We start from the raw sequence: 14,017 nt of genomic DNA on the forward strand, positions 1-14,017 counted from the left end.
ATTCAGAATGACAAATAGTTGACTTATATTTTACTTATTTAGTAACAAAAACCTATATCGACAAAAGATTGCTATTCTTCAGATACTTAATATGTGAAGAATTCATTAGAGATGATAATCTGTTCACTTTCATTTACTGTTATATGAAACTAAACAAATTTTCAAATGAATTTTTTAATTATCTAGCTGAAATATTTTAACGACAGTTGATTTCAGCAATTGAGTGAATACACTGTGACAACTCGCCAGTATCATCATAAAGGGTTATTATGAAAACTGAATATTGGTTTCTTTGATTTAGTATTTAACGGTGGTCTAACATCAATTGACTCATGATCTCAACCAAAAACTTAACAATCTCCACAACCCCCATACTGATAATTTCAATATAGACTAATTGTGTTTAGTATTTCTTTTCTAAAGTAAATCGATCTTTAAATCATGAGCTATTAACAAACTGAAGCTAAAACTATCTAGAATCATAAATGATGTTAAATTTATCTTTATTCATATCACGTGAAGAAATGTTATATATTCTAATCGTTGTTAAATATACAAAACTATCGACAATTGGGACAAGAAATGTCAAGACGTGTGAAAAATAAATTTCACTTCTGAAAAAAAACAAATTATATTATCCAGTGAAGAAAATGTTTACATCACAATTTATCAAAGAACTGTATCATTGAAAATTTTTGAATCAATAAAGATTATGAATCAATAGTAATAATTCTTTCAAACAGTCAAGAAATTAGTGCGTGGATTTATACTAGTAAGAATAATAGTAGTGTATGTTGGGAACGTTTTGAGACATAGGTGTTGTATTAGACACTCAGGAAAGAAATAAATAAATAAATCAGAACACCTAGATGAACATGTTAGAAATGCACTCTTATCATATTATGTATGATTGAATGGTAAATCTGTATCACTTAACCACCTACTTTTCATTTGTATTTGTGTACTCAAAATGACAATTCTCTATCTAATTTCAATTGGCTGTAAACAATCAACCAATAAAATTTAAAATAACGCGATCTTTATACTATTTCTTATTGAAAAGACAATAAACATTGAGGAAGAAATAAATTTGTTCTATCAAGGCTAAAACTAACTATTGGACTGCTTGAAATAGATGTGAAGAATCTTGACTCGTTCTTTGAAACAGAAATACAATTAATTATTCGTTTATTTGCTCGAGATGCGGATTAGAACTTTGAGAGAATCCGGTAATTTGTGTTTTTCTCTAAATAAAAAAGACCGTAAGGAAATACTTTCCCATTAATCTGGATGATGTTAAGAGTTTCAGTTTCATAAATGTGGTTTGATAATTGTAAACGTTGAACCTGATATAATCAAAATCAAAATTTCTACTGATAACTGATGATTAACTCATACCAAATAACCCTTATTTAAATCCATCACGTCATTTTAACTGAAGGATGTGAAATGTGATCAGAGCTTTTTCGAAAGTTAGTAATATTTACCCGAAATTACATCGATAAGGTGAAGGTGTACGTAAGAACTAGGGCATTACGGACTTGTTGTTCTATAATAAATATGAATAGTAAGTCTAAATACTTCTGAACCAATGCAAATGGCTGACATTAAAGCAATAGCAGCTACCTATTTTTTTTTATCTCTTACGACAAATTTTGAGGGTATGGCTATAAAAATTAATAAAACAGTGGTTCGTCCAATCGTCATCAAGGATATGTGCTCATTATGTCTGGACGCACACTTTCTCCTCAAACGGATGAAAATACAGCATGCTGATAAACAAGTTAACTCTGATTGTAATCAAATTCGAACTTGAGTCTGAATGAGAGAGAGTATTATTACTAAAATTTTATCTTCACTAAAAAAGTAATCACTCACAAATTATTGGCTTTTATGTTCATCATAAAACCATAGTAGCCTATTATATCATTTTTAAAGTTGTTTAAATCATTGGGTGATAGGTTTGAGGAGTTTGAAGGATAGAGGTATGAAAAATTGTTTATTGGTGAGGGGTTGGATGTGAATAAAGGATGTAAAACAACTGTTTTAATGTTAATCAATTTAATACACAAGAAAATATTATACTATTGCAAACTATGTATTAAAATATGACTACAAAAGGTCGATAAAGAGCCTTAGATTTTACCTGTAGTATGATAAAACGTCATAAGTGGACGACAACTAGTCTCTAACCAAAAGTAACTTACATTTCTGTCTGAAGTTTAAAGATACAGTAATCAGGTATCACAAACAAACAATTATCATTACTTATTTTATAACTGGAAGTTTTGATTTCATAACGTTTTTCATCTGAATCTAACTCGTATTATCAATTATCACTGAAGTGATGATATTCAGTTTCCGAACAAATAGTCATGGGTTCGAACCTGATTCGTTGATTTCGGTTTCCGAAGGACTACGCATATTACCAGGTCCCTCAAAAATTGTATCACTCCAAGCAAAGTACATAAAGCAGTATTTAGTAAAAAACTTTAATTGTTTTGATGTACATACAAATCAATACAGACTCGTATCACGTGTATTGAATCACATATGACTTCATCTTCTGATTATTAATAATGCTCTTCACAGGATTGTGGCTTTGTATTTTTTCATAAGATAAATAGATACCACAATGCAATATGAACAGGTCAACCCTCTATATTGATCAATCATCTTCCATTGTCTTTGGTGGGTAGTTGTTTAATACCTGATATCGTTTACCTCCACTGATCACGGCTTCCCATTAGAATCTCGGGAGTACGTCTCGAAATTAGTTACTAACGTACCCACGATATTTATTAGCATGGAGTTTTTATGGGATCACTGAATGTTATTGACTAAAGCTAGGCATGTACACCATTGGATGGTTGATTAGTGGTTTAAAGGTTAACGGCTTTCCACAGAAATCGAAAGTTCTGTGTTCAATCTCCAATTGAGCTACGTATATTCACTACTGAGAAGTCTCATAATGGTGCAAAAAGACTGTCTTATTATCTATGCTTTTCATTGATTATTTAACCTAAGTTGGTCTTTGATATTAATAATGTTCAGTAGTCCCCACAAACCTTTATACTGGAATTTTAATTGGACCGTAAGCTAATGCAAGATTATCAACCGTTTATTTGAAAGACATCATATGAATATTTCACAACTTATTAACTTCATTTTATGGATGTACAGATAATTCATACCTTGTTTTAAATTTATATTGATGTTGTTTGTTGTGTCACAATTAAATAAAATTATTAAATTTACATTATGAACAACTAATTAATGTGAAATGAAAGCAAATAAGATATTTAGGAACTATTTCATAGCATCTTTTCATCTTATTTTAAGTGATTAATTTCAATGTTACATGTAGAATATCAACTAAAGAACACTAAATTTAAGTAATAACGGCAGCTTTTCTTAGTAAGTAGATGCACTAAAGAAATGTTTGAGAATTTCTAATTGTTACTAGGATTTCAATAATAATAATAATAATTCAAATAATATCGATTCATTATTATAATTACTTTCAAATAATTAAATAACTATCAATTAGTATAAAATATTTACCTTTATAAGTGGGGAAGCTAAGTGTAATTGTTTCATAGAGGTAGATGTTTCACCATTTTTAATTGGATTCGCCGTTGTACCTGTTAATGATGCAGTAAATGCAAGCATTTCATGTACAGCTAAACGAAGCTTTAGACGATGTAAAGGATTACGTATACCTAACTCTCTTTGAATATCTTGTTCAGATAAAGAGGCAAGCATTGCACCAGATTTAATATTTGCTTCACAAGCTGCAACATACCATGCTGGCATTCCAACCCATAGCTATATTAATAAGTAATAAATAGTTTAATTTTATTATATTTATCTAAAAAATATATGCAAGAAATTTAATAAAAATCAATGATCCATTAAAATAAATCAATAAAAGAAATCGTTTATTTCCTTCCTACTCGTTCTATAATTTATTAATCTGGATCTTGAAACTTTTAATTATAGTATTTAGATAGCATGAATACTGAAGAACGACTCATTTGTTTGTATGTTATTATGAAATAATAGATGACTAAATATTTTTCTTCTTCGAATCAGCATTAATTAATAATAATACTAATAGTAATAATAATAATAAGAAAAATATTTAAAAGGTTAAAATGAATGACAAACTAATGTTCAATATGTTCAATACCATTCGAATATTTTCATCACATCACTAAATAAAGTTCAATCATGTTTATATTGTTCTATTAAGTTTTACACGAGTTCATTCATAAACAGTGAACAGTGAACTTTGTATTTTTTTTTAATCTGACTGAATGAATCGAATATGATAATTCAGTTTTTATGAATAACTGTTACTCAGTCACACATTACACATTGATTCAAACAATCAATTAATTTATTATAGAAATCTATAGTCTAACAGATCATGTTAATTCATCTTTCTTAAATGGAATATTATATAAGTTTCTGAATTTGAATATTTTCTTTATGAATAAAAGTATTCATAATTTTCTTTTCTTTTAAAACAAACTAGAATAATCGACTACTTCATGAATTTATCTACATCTTTTAAGAAAGATAAAAGAATAACTTTTAATTCATGCTTCAACTTAATGTCTTGATAAATAAATTGAAATTAAAACAATCAAGTTTTGAAGTTTGTTTCTTCATTAAGAAAGTTATTTCATTCACAATAATAATAATAATAATAATAATGATAATAACATAAATCAATAATTAGCAAAGCCTTCTATTCAATATTAATTAATGTAACTAAAAAGAGATGTAAGCAACTGATAAAGTATTCTATTTACATTGTAATCTAGATATTGATTATATATATGAATAATTGAATATTGCAAAATCGAATTAATCAATTACTTGTCATTATTCTTCTTGTTATTTACTTATTTATTATTTGGATATTTTTACGTTGTTAATAAATAATATGAGGATAGTTAAAATAACTCATAGTGTCATTGAATAAAAAAAGAGAATTCAGGGAAGTGATGTGAACAGGGAAACAAGAAGCCTTGACAGACTACGAAAAGCTATTTTTCGGGACGTTAATTCATTTTGTGCAAAGCTTATAAAACACTAACATTTATTTTTGTCCGAAATCTATTCTACAGAACATAAGCTTTCGTTCGATGTATGATTCATTGCCATACCCCTTTCTGTTCCGAAGCTATTGTAATTTAAACATGATATTTTGCACCCTATTTTCTACGCTAATGCCTGTCTTTGGACATATTTGTATTTTTCCTAATTATTGTACTTTGTGGTCGGGTTAGTCACCGATTTATTCATGTACCTTTTCTTATACTAGTCCGAAGAGAAAATCAGGATATCAGAAATAGATCGAGTAGTGTTCCAGTTGTCTTGTCTTCTCTCATTCGTGTGATTGTCGGCCAATCATTGATAGAATAGTTTTCTTCTCTCTACCCCACTTCAAACTCACGCGTACTAGCCTCAATGTTAGGTCGGTCAGTCTATCGCGTCAATGTCTTAATCCGGATTAGATAAGTATCCTCAGCACCAAAACTGGGTAGACAGTCTAAGGACATAACAAGATGAAAATTTTCTGTTCGACGAAATCATTTCTTTAAGCTGGACAAATGAGGTTACGTACTAGCCAATGGGTAAAGAAGAAAATAATTTATGAATCAGATTTATTTAGTCTCGAATCCATTTTTGTGATGCGATTTTTTCTATCCTCCTATACACATATATTTTCCAGATAACTATATATACGAATGTCCAGCTTAAGGAAATGATTTCGTCGAAATGAAAATTTTCTTCTTCGTTGAATTCTCTTTTTCCTATTCAATATGAGGATAACTGAATAATGTTCATATGGTTTACTTCAATATTTAAAAAAAAACTTAAACAGTTGTAAAAGATATTATTTGTGTACATTCAAGAAAATATTTTTACGATTGAATCATTAATATTAGAAATTTAATTATTTAAATAATTCATCAAAGGTTAGATAAATTCAATGAAGAAATACAACCAAGTCACAGTTAGATGATTGAACGGAATGTTATATGTAAGATAATATTTGTAATTGGAAAGTATCAAATAACTTAAACATTTTAATCAATCGCATTATTTTTTTCACCCATTTTATGCGTCTGTCGTACTGACATTGACTTTTCTGATAGTAATATAGATTTAAAGGCGAGATAGACTTTTAAAAGATGAGGAGATTCAGTAAAAAATGACTATCAATAAATTAAAAATATTAAAGCATATATATGCTGTAAGTATTTACGATTGTAAGAATTAAGTGGATTCAAATGTGTATTCGTATGTCCTACACTGAAATCACAGTTGATAATTATGTCTTACATGATATTATATAGGTATTGCAATTTTGATTATAGTGGATAGTGAGATCAATAGTTTTCAAACATGTTTGTATTTAGAAATAAGTTTCCTATTCCAATTAAATGTTCAATAATTTTAAATCTCTACTGAAATAACGTTAAACAAAGAAACATATTTTGGTAATATCATAATTAAGCATTTAATCACATGATTGTGTAAACAGAACGGTATTGAACACTTTCTAACTCCTAATAACTATCTAAAAGACGTCAGTTTATGTTAAAAATCATCTTCGGAACTTTCAACAAAACACCCTAATAAATCAATATGTTTCTCACACATTATGTTTCATATTAGAATATTTACTTACTTTTAACCATGCAACTAATATGGGACTACTCCATGAAGTAAATGGTAAATTACTGCGTATAGTATCTTCAAGTAACAATTTTCTATTCAGGACATTTGAAATAATAAAAAAAAATGTCAAGAAAGTACAGTTTAATCAAAACACATAAAATAAAACAGAAGTATTAACTCAGCAAATGGAATCTATATTCAGTGAATCGGTTTTCAAAGTTATAAAAACGTACACATATCTTTTCAGCTAACTCAAAAAAAACAGTTTATATGACTGTTTAACTGAATAGTTTAATATTAGAATTGAAATCATATGGGAAACGATAAAAAGTCAATTGACAAATGATAGTCATCACCAAAAAACCTGAAGATACTGAGTTCGGGTGTTTGCGGTTTTATTTGTACAAAATGATGTACTTAGTGAACAGGAAATAGAATCAACTATTTTTAGGTAAATCATTATCAGAAAGTAAACTATAAAACGCTGATAATATTAATTCAAAAAGGTAAGTCAATTAATAATGAGTATAATTAACTTAATAACTTAAGTGAAAAGCATGTAAAATAAAGGATAGTTCAATATTTCAAGTAAAAAACGTTTAATTGAAAAAAGGAGACTATTTTTGTAAACACCATGCAAATGGCAAGTATGATTAATTCAAGGTCCTAACAACTACAGGTTAACAACATTTCGAAAGTGTTTTTTCCAACGGTTATCGGAAATAACGTTTTTGAATTCATTTATTTCATATGTATATAACTAACTGTAGAACGTAAAGAAAAATTATTTCATAGTTACATTTTTAACTCACGTGATCTTGTTCTATTAGAACGGCAGTTTTCAAACAAGTAAGTAGGTATACTCAAACGTTTCGATGAAATAAAATGTCAAGTTCTTGATGACGAGTCTTAAAAAAATGATCACACAATACAATTTGTGGCATAGATCAGTTTCATTAACATTATGTTCCTACATAAGGCTTATATCATGCAGCTTTAATGCATAATGTTATTGTGAATGCTTTCAAAATGTCTTTATACTGTGCTTAAATTCTTTGCTTCTTTATGTTTTCATCGTATATATTTATCCGTAGTTTTATGCGTATAGCACGTATGTATGTACTGTGTATCATCAACTTCCAAAATGTAGCACATTATCCAAGAGCAGTAAATTTTCATTTTAAAAACTTCATATTACTGTCAAAGACTAACCTTCAAATGTTTTCAAATAGAATTTACTTGAAAGTCATAAGTTATAACTTTCTGAAAATCATCTCCTCAGTATGTATTTAAAACATGATACATAAATTATATGGAAACGTTTTCCTAACTACTTGTCAATATTGTTCTAATTGTTGAATATAATCCAATTATTTTTAATCCAACAAAGTACACTCAAAACAAAACTTCATTAGTTCAAAGTAAAATGTCTTAACATCATATTTTACTGGTTTTCAAGTGGAAATTATTTAATAAAAATGATTGAAAATGATTGTAACACAATTAGGAAACCAGAAAACCGAACAAAAGGTTGTTTACACTCATTAACACATAAACCTATATATATATATATATATATATATATATATATATATATATAAGTTTACTTACTGAGATTTCTGTCTATCCTCAAGAGTTTGTTTCGGTCCAAGAGCAGCTTAATGATAGAATAAAATGTTAAAAAAAACGGACATACCGTTTTAATGGATAACATTTGATAAACACGTTGGCTATAAAAATAGTTTTACTTTCAAAGAATATTTAAAATATTAATATACTTCAATTTGTACAATAATTCGTTTTCTTATTAAGTAGCCTAGATATTTAATATAAATGTAACTTGTAATATATTACTCTGATTATATTATATATTACTTATTAAGGAAACTGTTTTTTCAGGGTTATCGTTTAGTTATTTTTACTGATTCTGGATCACAATTAAATATACACTATGGGTAACTGATAGTTGAAGTGTGAACGACTAAGATTTATACAACTTTTTTTTAAAAGAATCCAATGTTTGTAATTGAACTTTTCACACATGATTCAAATATAATTATTGATTGACAGACTTCATAATTAAAATGTAGGTGACTACTAAATTGAAAACTTTATTGGTTTTACATTAACTGGTTCCTAACTATGTCAATAATGTCTATATTCGGTCCATGACGAGAAATGTCACTAAACTTGATTATTCTTTGAACTTTATTAACATTTAATAGGGGTTTTAAAAAAAGGGAAATTATTCTGAGAAACACTTTAAGTTACAAAAATTTAAGTAAATACTAAATGGTTTACTCAATCACGGTAAACGATGTATTGTCTACGAACTATCTTTTATATAAACAAACCTCTCAAATCCAATAACTGTTTGGTTTGTAAATGTACCACAAAGTAAACCAAAAGTTATTTCATAATGTATTGTTGTGTACCTCCACGTTGTGAATAGTTGAACAGTCTCTGTCGACAGATAAATTTATGATACTTGCAGTCACAAGTTAATTATACTTCAAATGATGACTAGTAACTGAATGAATAAATTCATATTTTATGGTTGCTGGCGTTTAAAGCCATGAGTATATAGTTCAAATCTCAGTGTAAACATCGAAACAACTAGCATGAAGTAGTCTGAAGAGCATATTCTTGATTCCACTCCCATCCTCTATCCAAAAGGCAATTAATAAGCGTTTTTCGTTTACATCACGGATTGACTTTAACTAAGCAAGCAGTGGAAATCAGGAAGTATGACAATTCAAACGTGATTTGTAGAAATTTACCCCATTTAGTGATAAATCAAAATTATAGCAATTACATAAAACAGTTACCTTGAGAGTTCATCGTATGTGATAAAACTGACTGCTGAATTGCACTTTGTTCTTGGTTAGTACTTACATCTGCAGAATAAATGCCAGGTTTCGCTTTGCCAAAATAACTATGGTGTGATGGAGGTCTCGGACTGTATCTCGATGTTCCTTCTTGCACATGATATCGAGAAAAATTGTTTGGATAAACTGAACGATTGAAATGTGCCATATTCGAAAATCCTGAATCTTGTGAAGAGTATACAACATTAGTTAGTCTATTTCTTTCGTCTGACCTATGAACTGGGGTTGATTGAGGAATATTATACACATGATAATGACGGGATGGATGAGTTAATGGATTAGAATGAAATCTCAATGAAGGTTGTTGATTGTTTGAAACTACTGATTTCACTGTACTTTCCACTTGATTCTGTGAGTTTGTTACATTTACAGGATTTGGTCTCTTGAACATACGACCCAATGTCCCGAAAATAGATCGTTTACGTTCATTTTCCCTTTGACTACTATCTGAATACTCTGTATTTCCTAAATCATCTCGTGTGCCGGTTATTGTTGTGGTTGTGACTGTGCTATCGTATGTAGTCATAGAAAGATCATTTTGTGGACGTTTCCTTTTAAGATGAGTAAATAAATTAAGAAAAAGAATAGTAATATTAAGTAACTCATTGTAATTTTAACTCTTCAAAATACATTAAAATCTAGAATCATTTTATTTTTTTTTTGATTAATAAAAGTAATAACAATTATTTATTTACTTCTTTAAAATAAACTTACCGCATATTATAGTCCACATCGTGAAAATTTGATAAAGTTGGTAGTTGAGCAGTCCCAGTTGAAAAAATTACATTATGATCACTAGTATACCTGGGATTAGGGATAAACACTCCTTGATTATATAATTTTGATTGTCCCGGTTGTCGGATAGCCATAGGATTCATTACTGGTGCACGCAGTCGTGTATCATATCCTAAATAGGATGGATGCGGCGTTAGTGTGTAAGTTGTTGGAAAGTTTTGTGTATAGCTAACTGGTGGGTTTTGATAAATATCCATATTCATTTGAGTAGTAACTGTTGTAGTTCTGCAGTTGAAGTTGCCCAAAGAAGCAAGAGCAGAGGGCTCTGATGAATGCTTTTAATGATAAGAAGAAAAGTAGGCACAGATATGAGTTATTAATGGTTAATTCAAATTAAGAAGTAGTTTTACACGCTAAACACTAAGATGGTGTGAATTAAGCTGTCTTATTTGCTCGTAAATCACAGAGAAACCGATTTCCAAACTAATTGTGGTCTTATTAAGTCAAGGAACGTGTGGTTCATTGGAAATCATTATTTTTACCAATTATATATATATATATATATATATATATATATATATCGTCTTTATTTGAACAATTACCTGAAATGAATTAAAGAAAAGGTAATCAAACTTTAATTTGATATTCGTCAACTAAAATCAATAAATTTCTAATGAATCTTCCCAGTGATGTTTAGGACTGCAATTGATCAGACTCTTATTAGTGCAGATTGCCTGGATACCGCTTTTAAGTCACAAAAATTATAAGCATGGATGGATAGTGACTAGCAGGGGAATCCAGGACGCACATTTCGTTCTATTTGGGGCTCTTCAGCTGTGTGTAACTTCATCCGAGTTGATGTTCACTCCGATATTCCAACTCAGAACCGTTTACTTTAAACGCCATCACGTTATCCACCTAGCTACTCAGTCCTATTGCATAAGCTAGTGGCTATCAGGGCCCAGCTGACGAGTCCAAATGGGACAAAACGCGCGTCCTGGGTTCCACTGTCCATCTTTGCTTATAAATTTCTAGTGAGCTATTTAACTCAGTTTCTCACCATATAAAGTATGCTGTCCGATAGTCACAGTCATCTACTAAAGCTCAAAATCTGAATTTCATGTACTTTGTTCGTTTAATGGAATGATGAAGTCGTGGTCCCAAGCTAGTTAACACCCATCAGTAAGGTGAACCTGGAATCCTAAGGAAAATATATCCGAAGAATCGAACGTGTTTTGAAACACAGAACCGCTTTTAGCATACGTAACGTAACCTGCCTTATCATTTTAACCAAACCACGAATCAAACAGTTGACACTTGTTAATAAATACAAATATGTATCAAAGTATTTAGCTTGATAGTTGTCTAAAAATTATTCTATATTCATCCATTACTAAGAAGTAGCCTAGAAGCTACTACATTCATCATGACTGAGTACAAACAACAAAAAAGCAACTTCATACTGAACATTAAGCTGCTGTAACATGGCCTACAACATTTTGATGTTATGTTTTTGTTCAATGAACGTTTATTTTGTCTTTTCTTAAACTCATCTGGGTTTCGGGATATCTGCCTGTTTATCTGATCTTCTTTGGTACATTATTTTGTAAAAATGTACGTTTAAAAAATTTTACACTATTTCATTACAAATCTAACTAAATTCAGCGATATTTAAGTATTTATTGTACCGTTCTGATTTACCTAGATGGTTTCTCTAAAATGATTAATGATGTTGCAGCTATGATTATTTATGTTAACAATAGTTTTAAATGACTTTCTATTCAAGCTGTATAACTGTAAATTTATAAATATGTATAAAAGATTTGATTGAATCAGTTTTATGACTATTTGAATCGATAACATCCGACTTGTGAAATGTTACAAAGTAAATAGTGGATTAACTATTGACCCTGTTTTTGATGAGTACAAGATGAGTGGTCAGTAAAATTATGAGGTCAAATAAATAAAAGATAAGTGTATGTATGTATGATGTTGCTGTTGAAGGCACGAGAGTTATAAGTGAACATAATACGGGCTTGGAATATATAATTTATATAAATAATATGATCGCAAAATATCAGTATAGTAAACAGAGAATACAGAAAGGGGATGTTAATCTAATGCTTAAGTATATAGTTTGAATAAAAGTAAATAGAGTGGTTTAATATGGATTCTTAAATACTGAAACGGAGGTTTGCTGAATTTATTCATGATTTTTGTAATGCTTGGTTGATGTAATCGTGGTATCACCCGCAAATCATTAAGAACCTCGTATATAAATGAAAATAGTTCAGATTTTGTTGTCCATCACACGAGGAAAAATGATATTTACATATAGCTAAATTAAAGTTTCTCTGTTTAAATTCGGAATAAATTTCACATATATTATGTATGTTGTGGTATCTCATCAATGAGTTTTCAGCAAAGAGAGTTTCATGTTTGATCTACATAAGCTTTTTAATTGATCACTTTGACAGTTCGTGTGGGGGAGTAGTAACATGTACATTTTTCGTCAATTTGTGCTGATCATTTTGTAAGCGATGACAAAATATTTATTAAATTAGGCAAGAACACTAATAACGCTGTTAATAATAAATGAACATTTTGCCTAAATTTATGTTCAAAATCCCTCACTGACATGATTAAGAGACTATGACAATACTAGTAAAAAAAGAAAGTGAAACCTCTCTGATGGATTTGGTTTATTCAATTATACAGTGAAATAATTCTTAGATTCGTATATGAGTTTAAATATACCGTATCTGTAAGATTGCTAAAAGTTGGAAGCTTATGACTGTACACAATATACATCAAACGATCTTTATCCAACATTTCATAACAATAATCAATAGGGTACAAATATCTCAGTAGTGAAAGTATGAAACATAAACGAATCATTCATGCATTTTAATTCAATTATTTGATCTATGGGTATTCATATATATGACTTGATATTTTCCCACTTCAGAATATTAGTACTTCATTGTATTCAACCAATATTCCTAAAACCAGATATTTTTGATAACTTACAATGAATAAGACGTTGCACTCAAGTTCATATATGTAATCTATGATATTAGGAAATGCTTTCGAAGATAAAGTTAGATCACAAGATATATCTACAGAACATTTTAAAATAAAAGTGTCCAAATATCTATTAGTGTCTCCTTGCTAACAATACAACTAGTCGAATAGTAGTATATTTGAGGAAAAGATATTAAACAGGGATATTTGGATTTCCTAGTGGGACATGATGACCACACTGATGTGATTCAATAATGATCAAACTTTGTTGTGAATGCAGTGCCTCATTTCATGAAGCGATCGTTAGGACGATTTGAATGCAGCTGATAGTTGTTTGCAATGAAAACTATAGTCACAATTGTACACATCTTTTCAACCATCAATTAGAATAAACCACTGTCATCCCATATGTTTATTTTTTCCATACATCTTCACAATAATGCTAACACTGTAAGTAAAATGCTTTTAAACATTGTATTTAAATAAGATTACGAATACGCTTTGTTGGTCAGAAGCACATAAATTTCCTCAAACAACTTAAAATTATATAATATAAAGTGTTTTATTACCACACTGTCGTAATTGATTTTTTTAAAAACTCTCATAACATCCGTAGACATTTATGTACAGAAACGAATGAATATCCTAGGTAAAACTAGGTTAAAAATAAC

The 14,017-nt window shown here is 29.3% G+C and overlaps 1 protein-coding gene across 2 annotated transcripts in view; it reads right to left on the minus strand.

Moving 5' to 3' along the window:
• PPFIA2_2 (Liprin-alpha-2) overlaps nucleotides 1–14,017 on the minus strand; it is a 70,175-nt gene that overhangs the window by 9,404 nt on the left and 46,754 nt on the right. For both annotated transcript variants that reach the window (XM_051213422.1, XM_051213423.1), the window contains 5 exons: nucleotides 10,302–10,657; nucleotides 9,528–10,138; nucleotides 8,311–8,356; nucleotides 6,710–6,791; nucleotides 3,565–3,828 (listed from right to left, as the gene is read on the minus strand). In XM_051213422.1, coding sequence (XP_051069402.1) covers nucleotides 3,565–3,828; nucleotides 6,710–6,791; nucleotides 8,311–8,356; nucleotides 9,528–10,138; nucleotides 10,302–10,657 — 1,359 coding nt within the window. The remainder of the gene's footprint in view (nucleotides 1–3,564; nucleotides 3,829–6,709; nucleotides 6,792–8,310; nucleotides 8,357–9,527; nucleotides 10,139–10,301; nucleotides 10,658–14,017) is intronic.

This window comes from Schistosoma haematobium, chromosome 3 (genome assembly GCF_000699445.3).
Source record: "Schistosoma haematobium chromosome 3, whole genome shotgun sequence".
In the NCBI taxonomy this organism is placed as follows: Eukaryota; Metazoa; Platyhelminthes; class Trematoda; order Strigeidida; family Schistosomatidae; genus Schistosoma; species Schistosoma haematobium.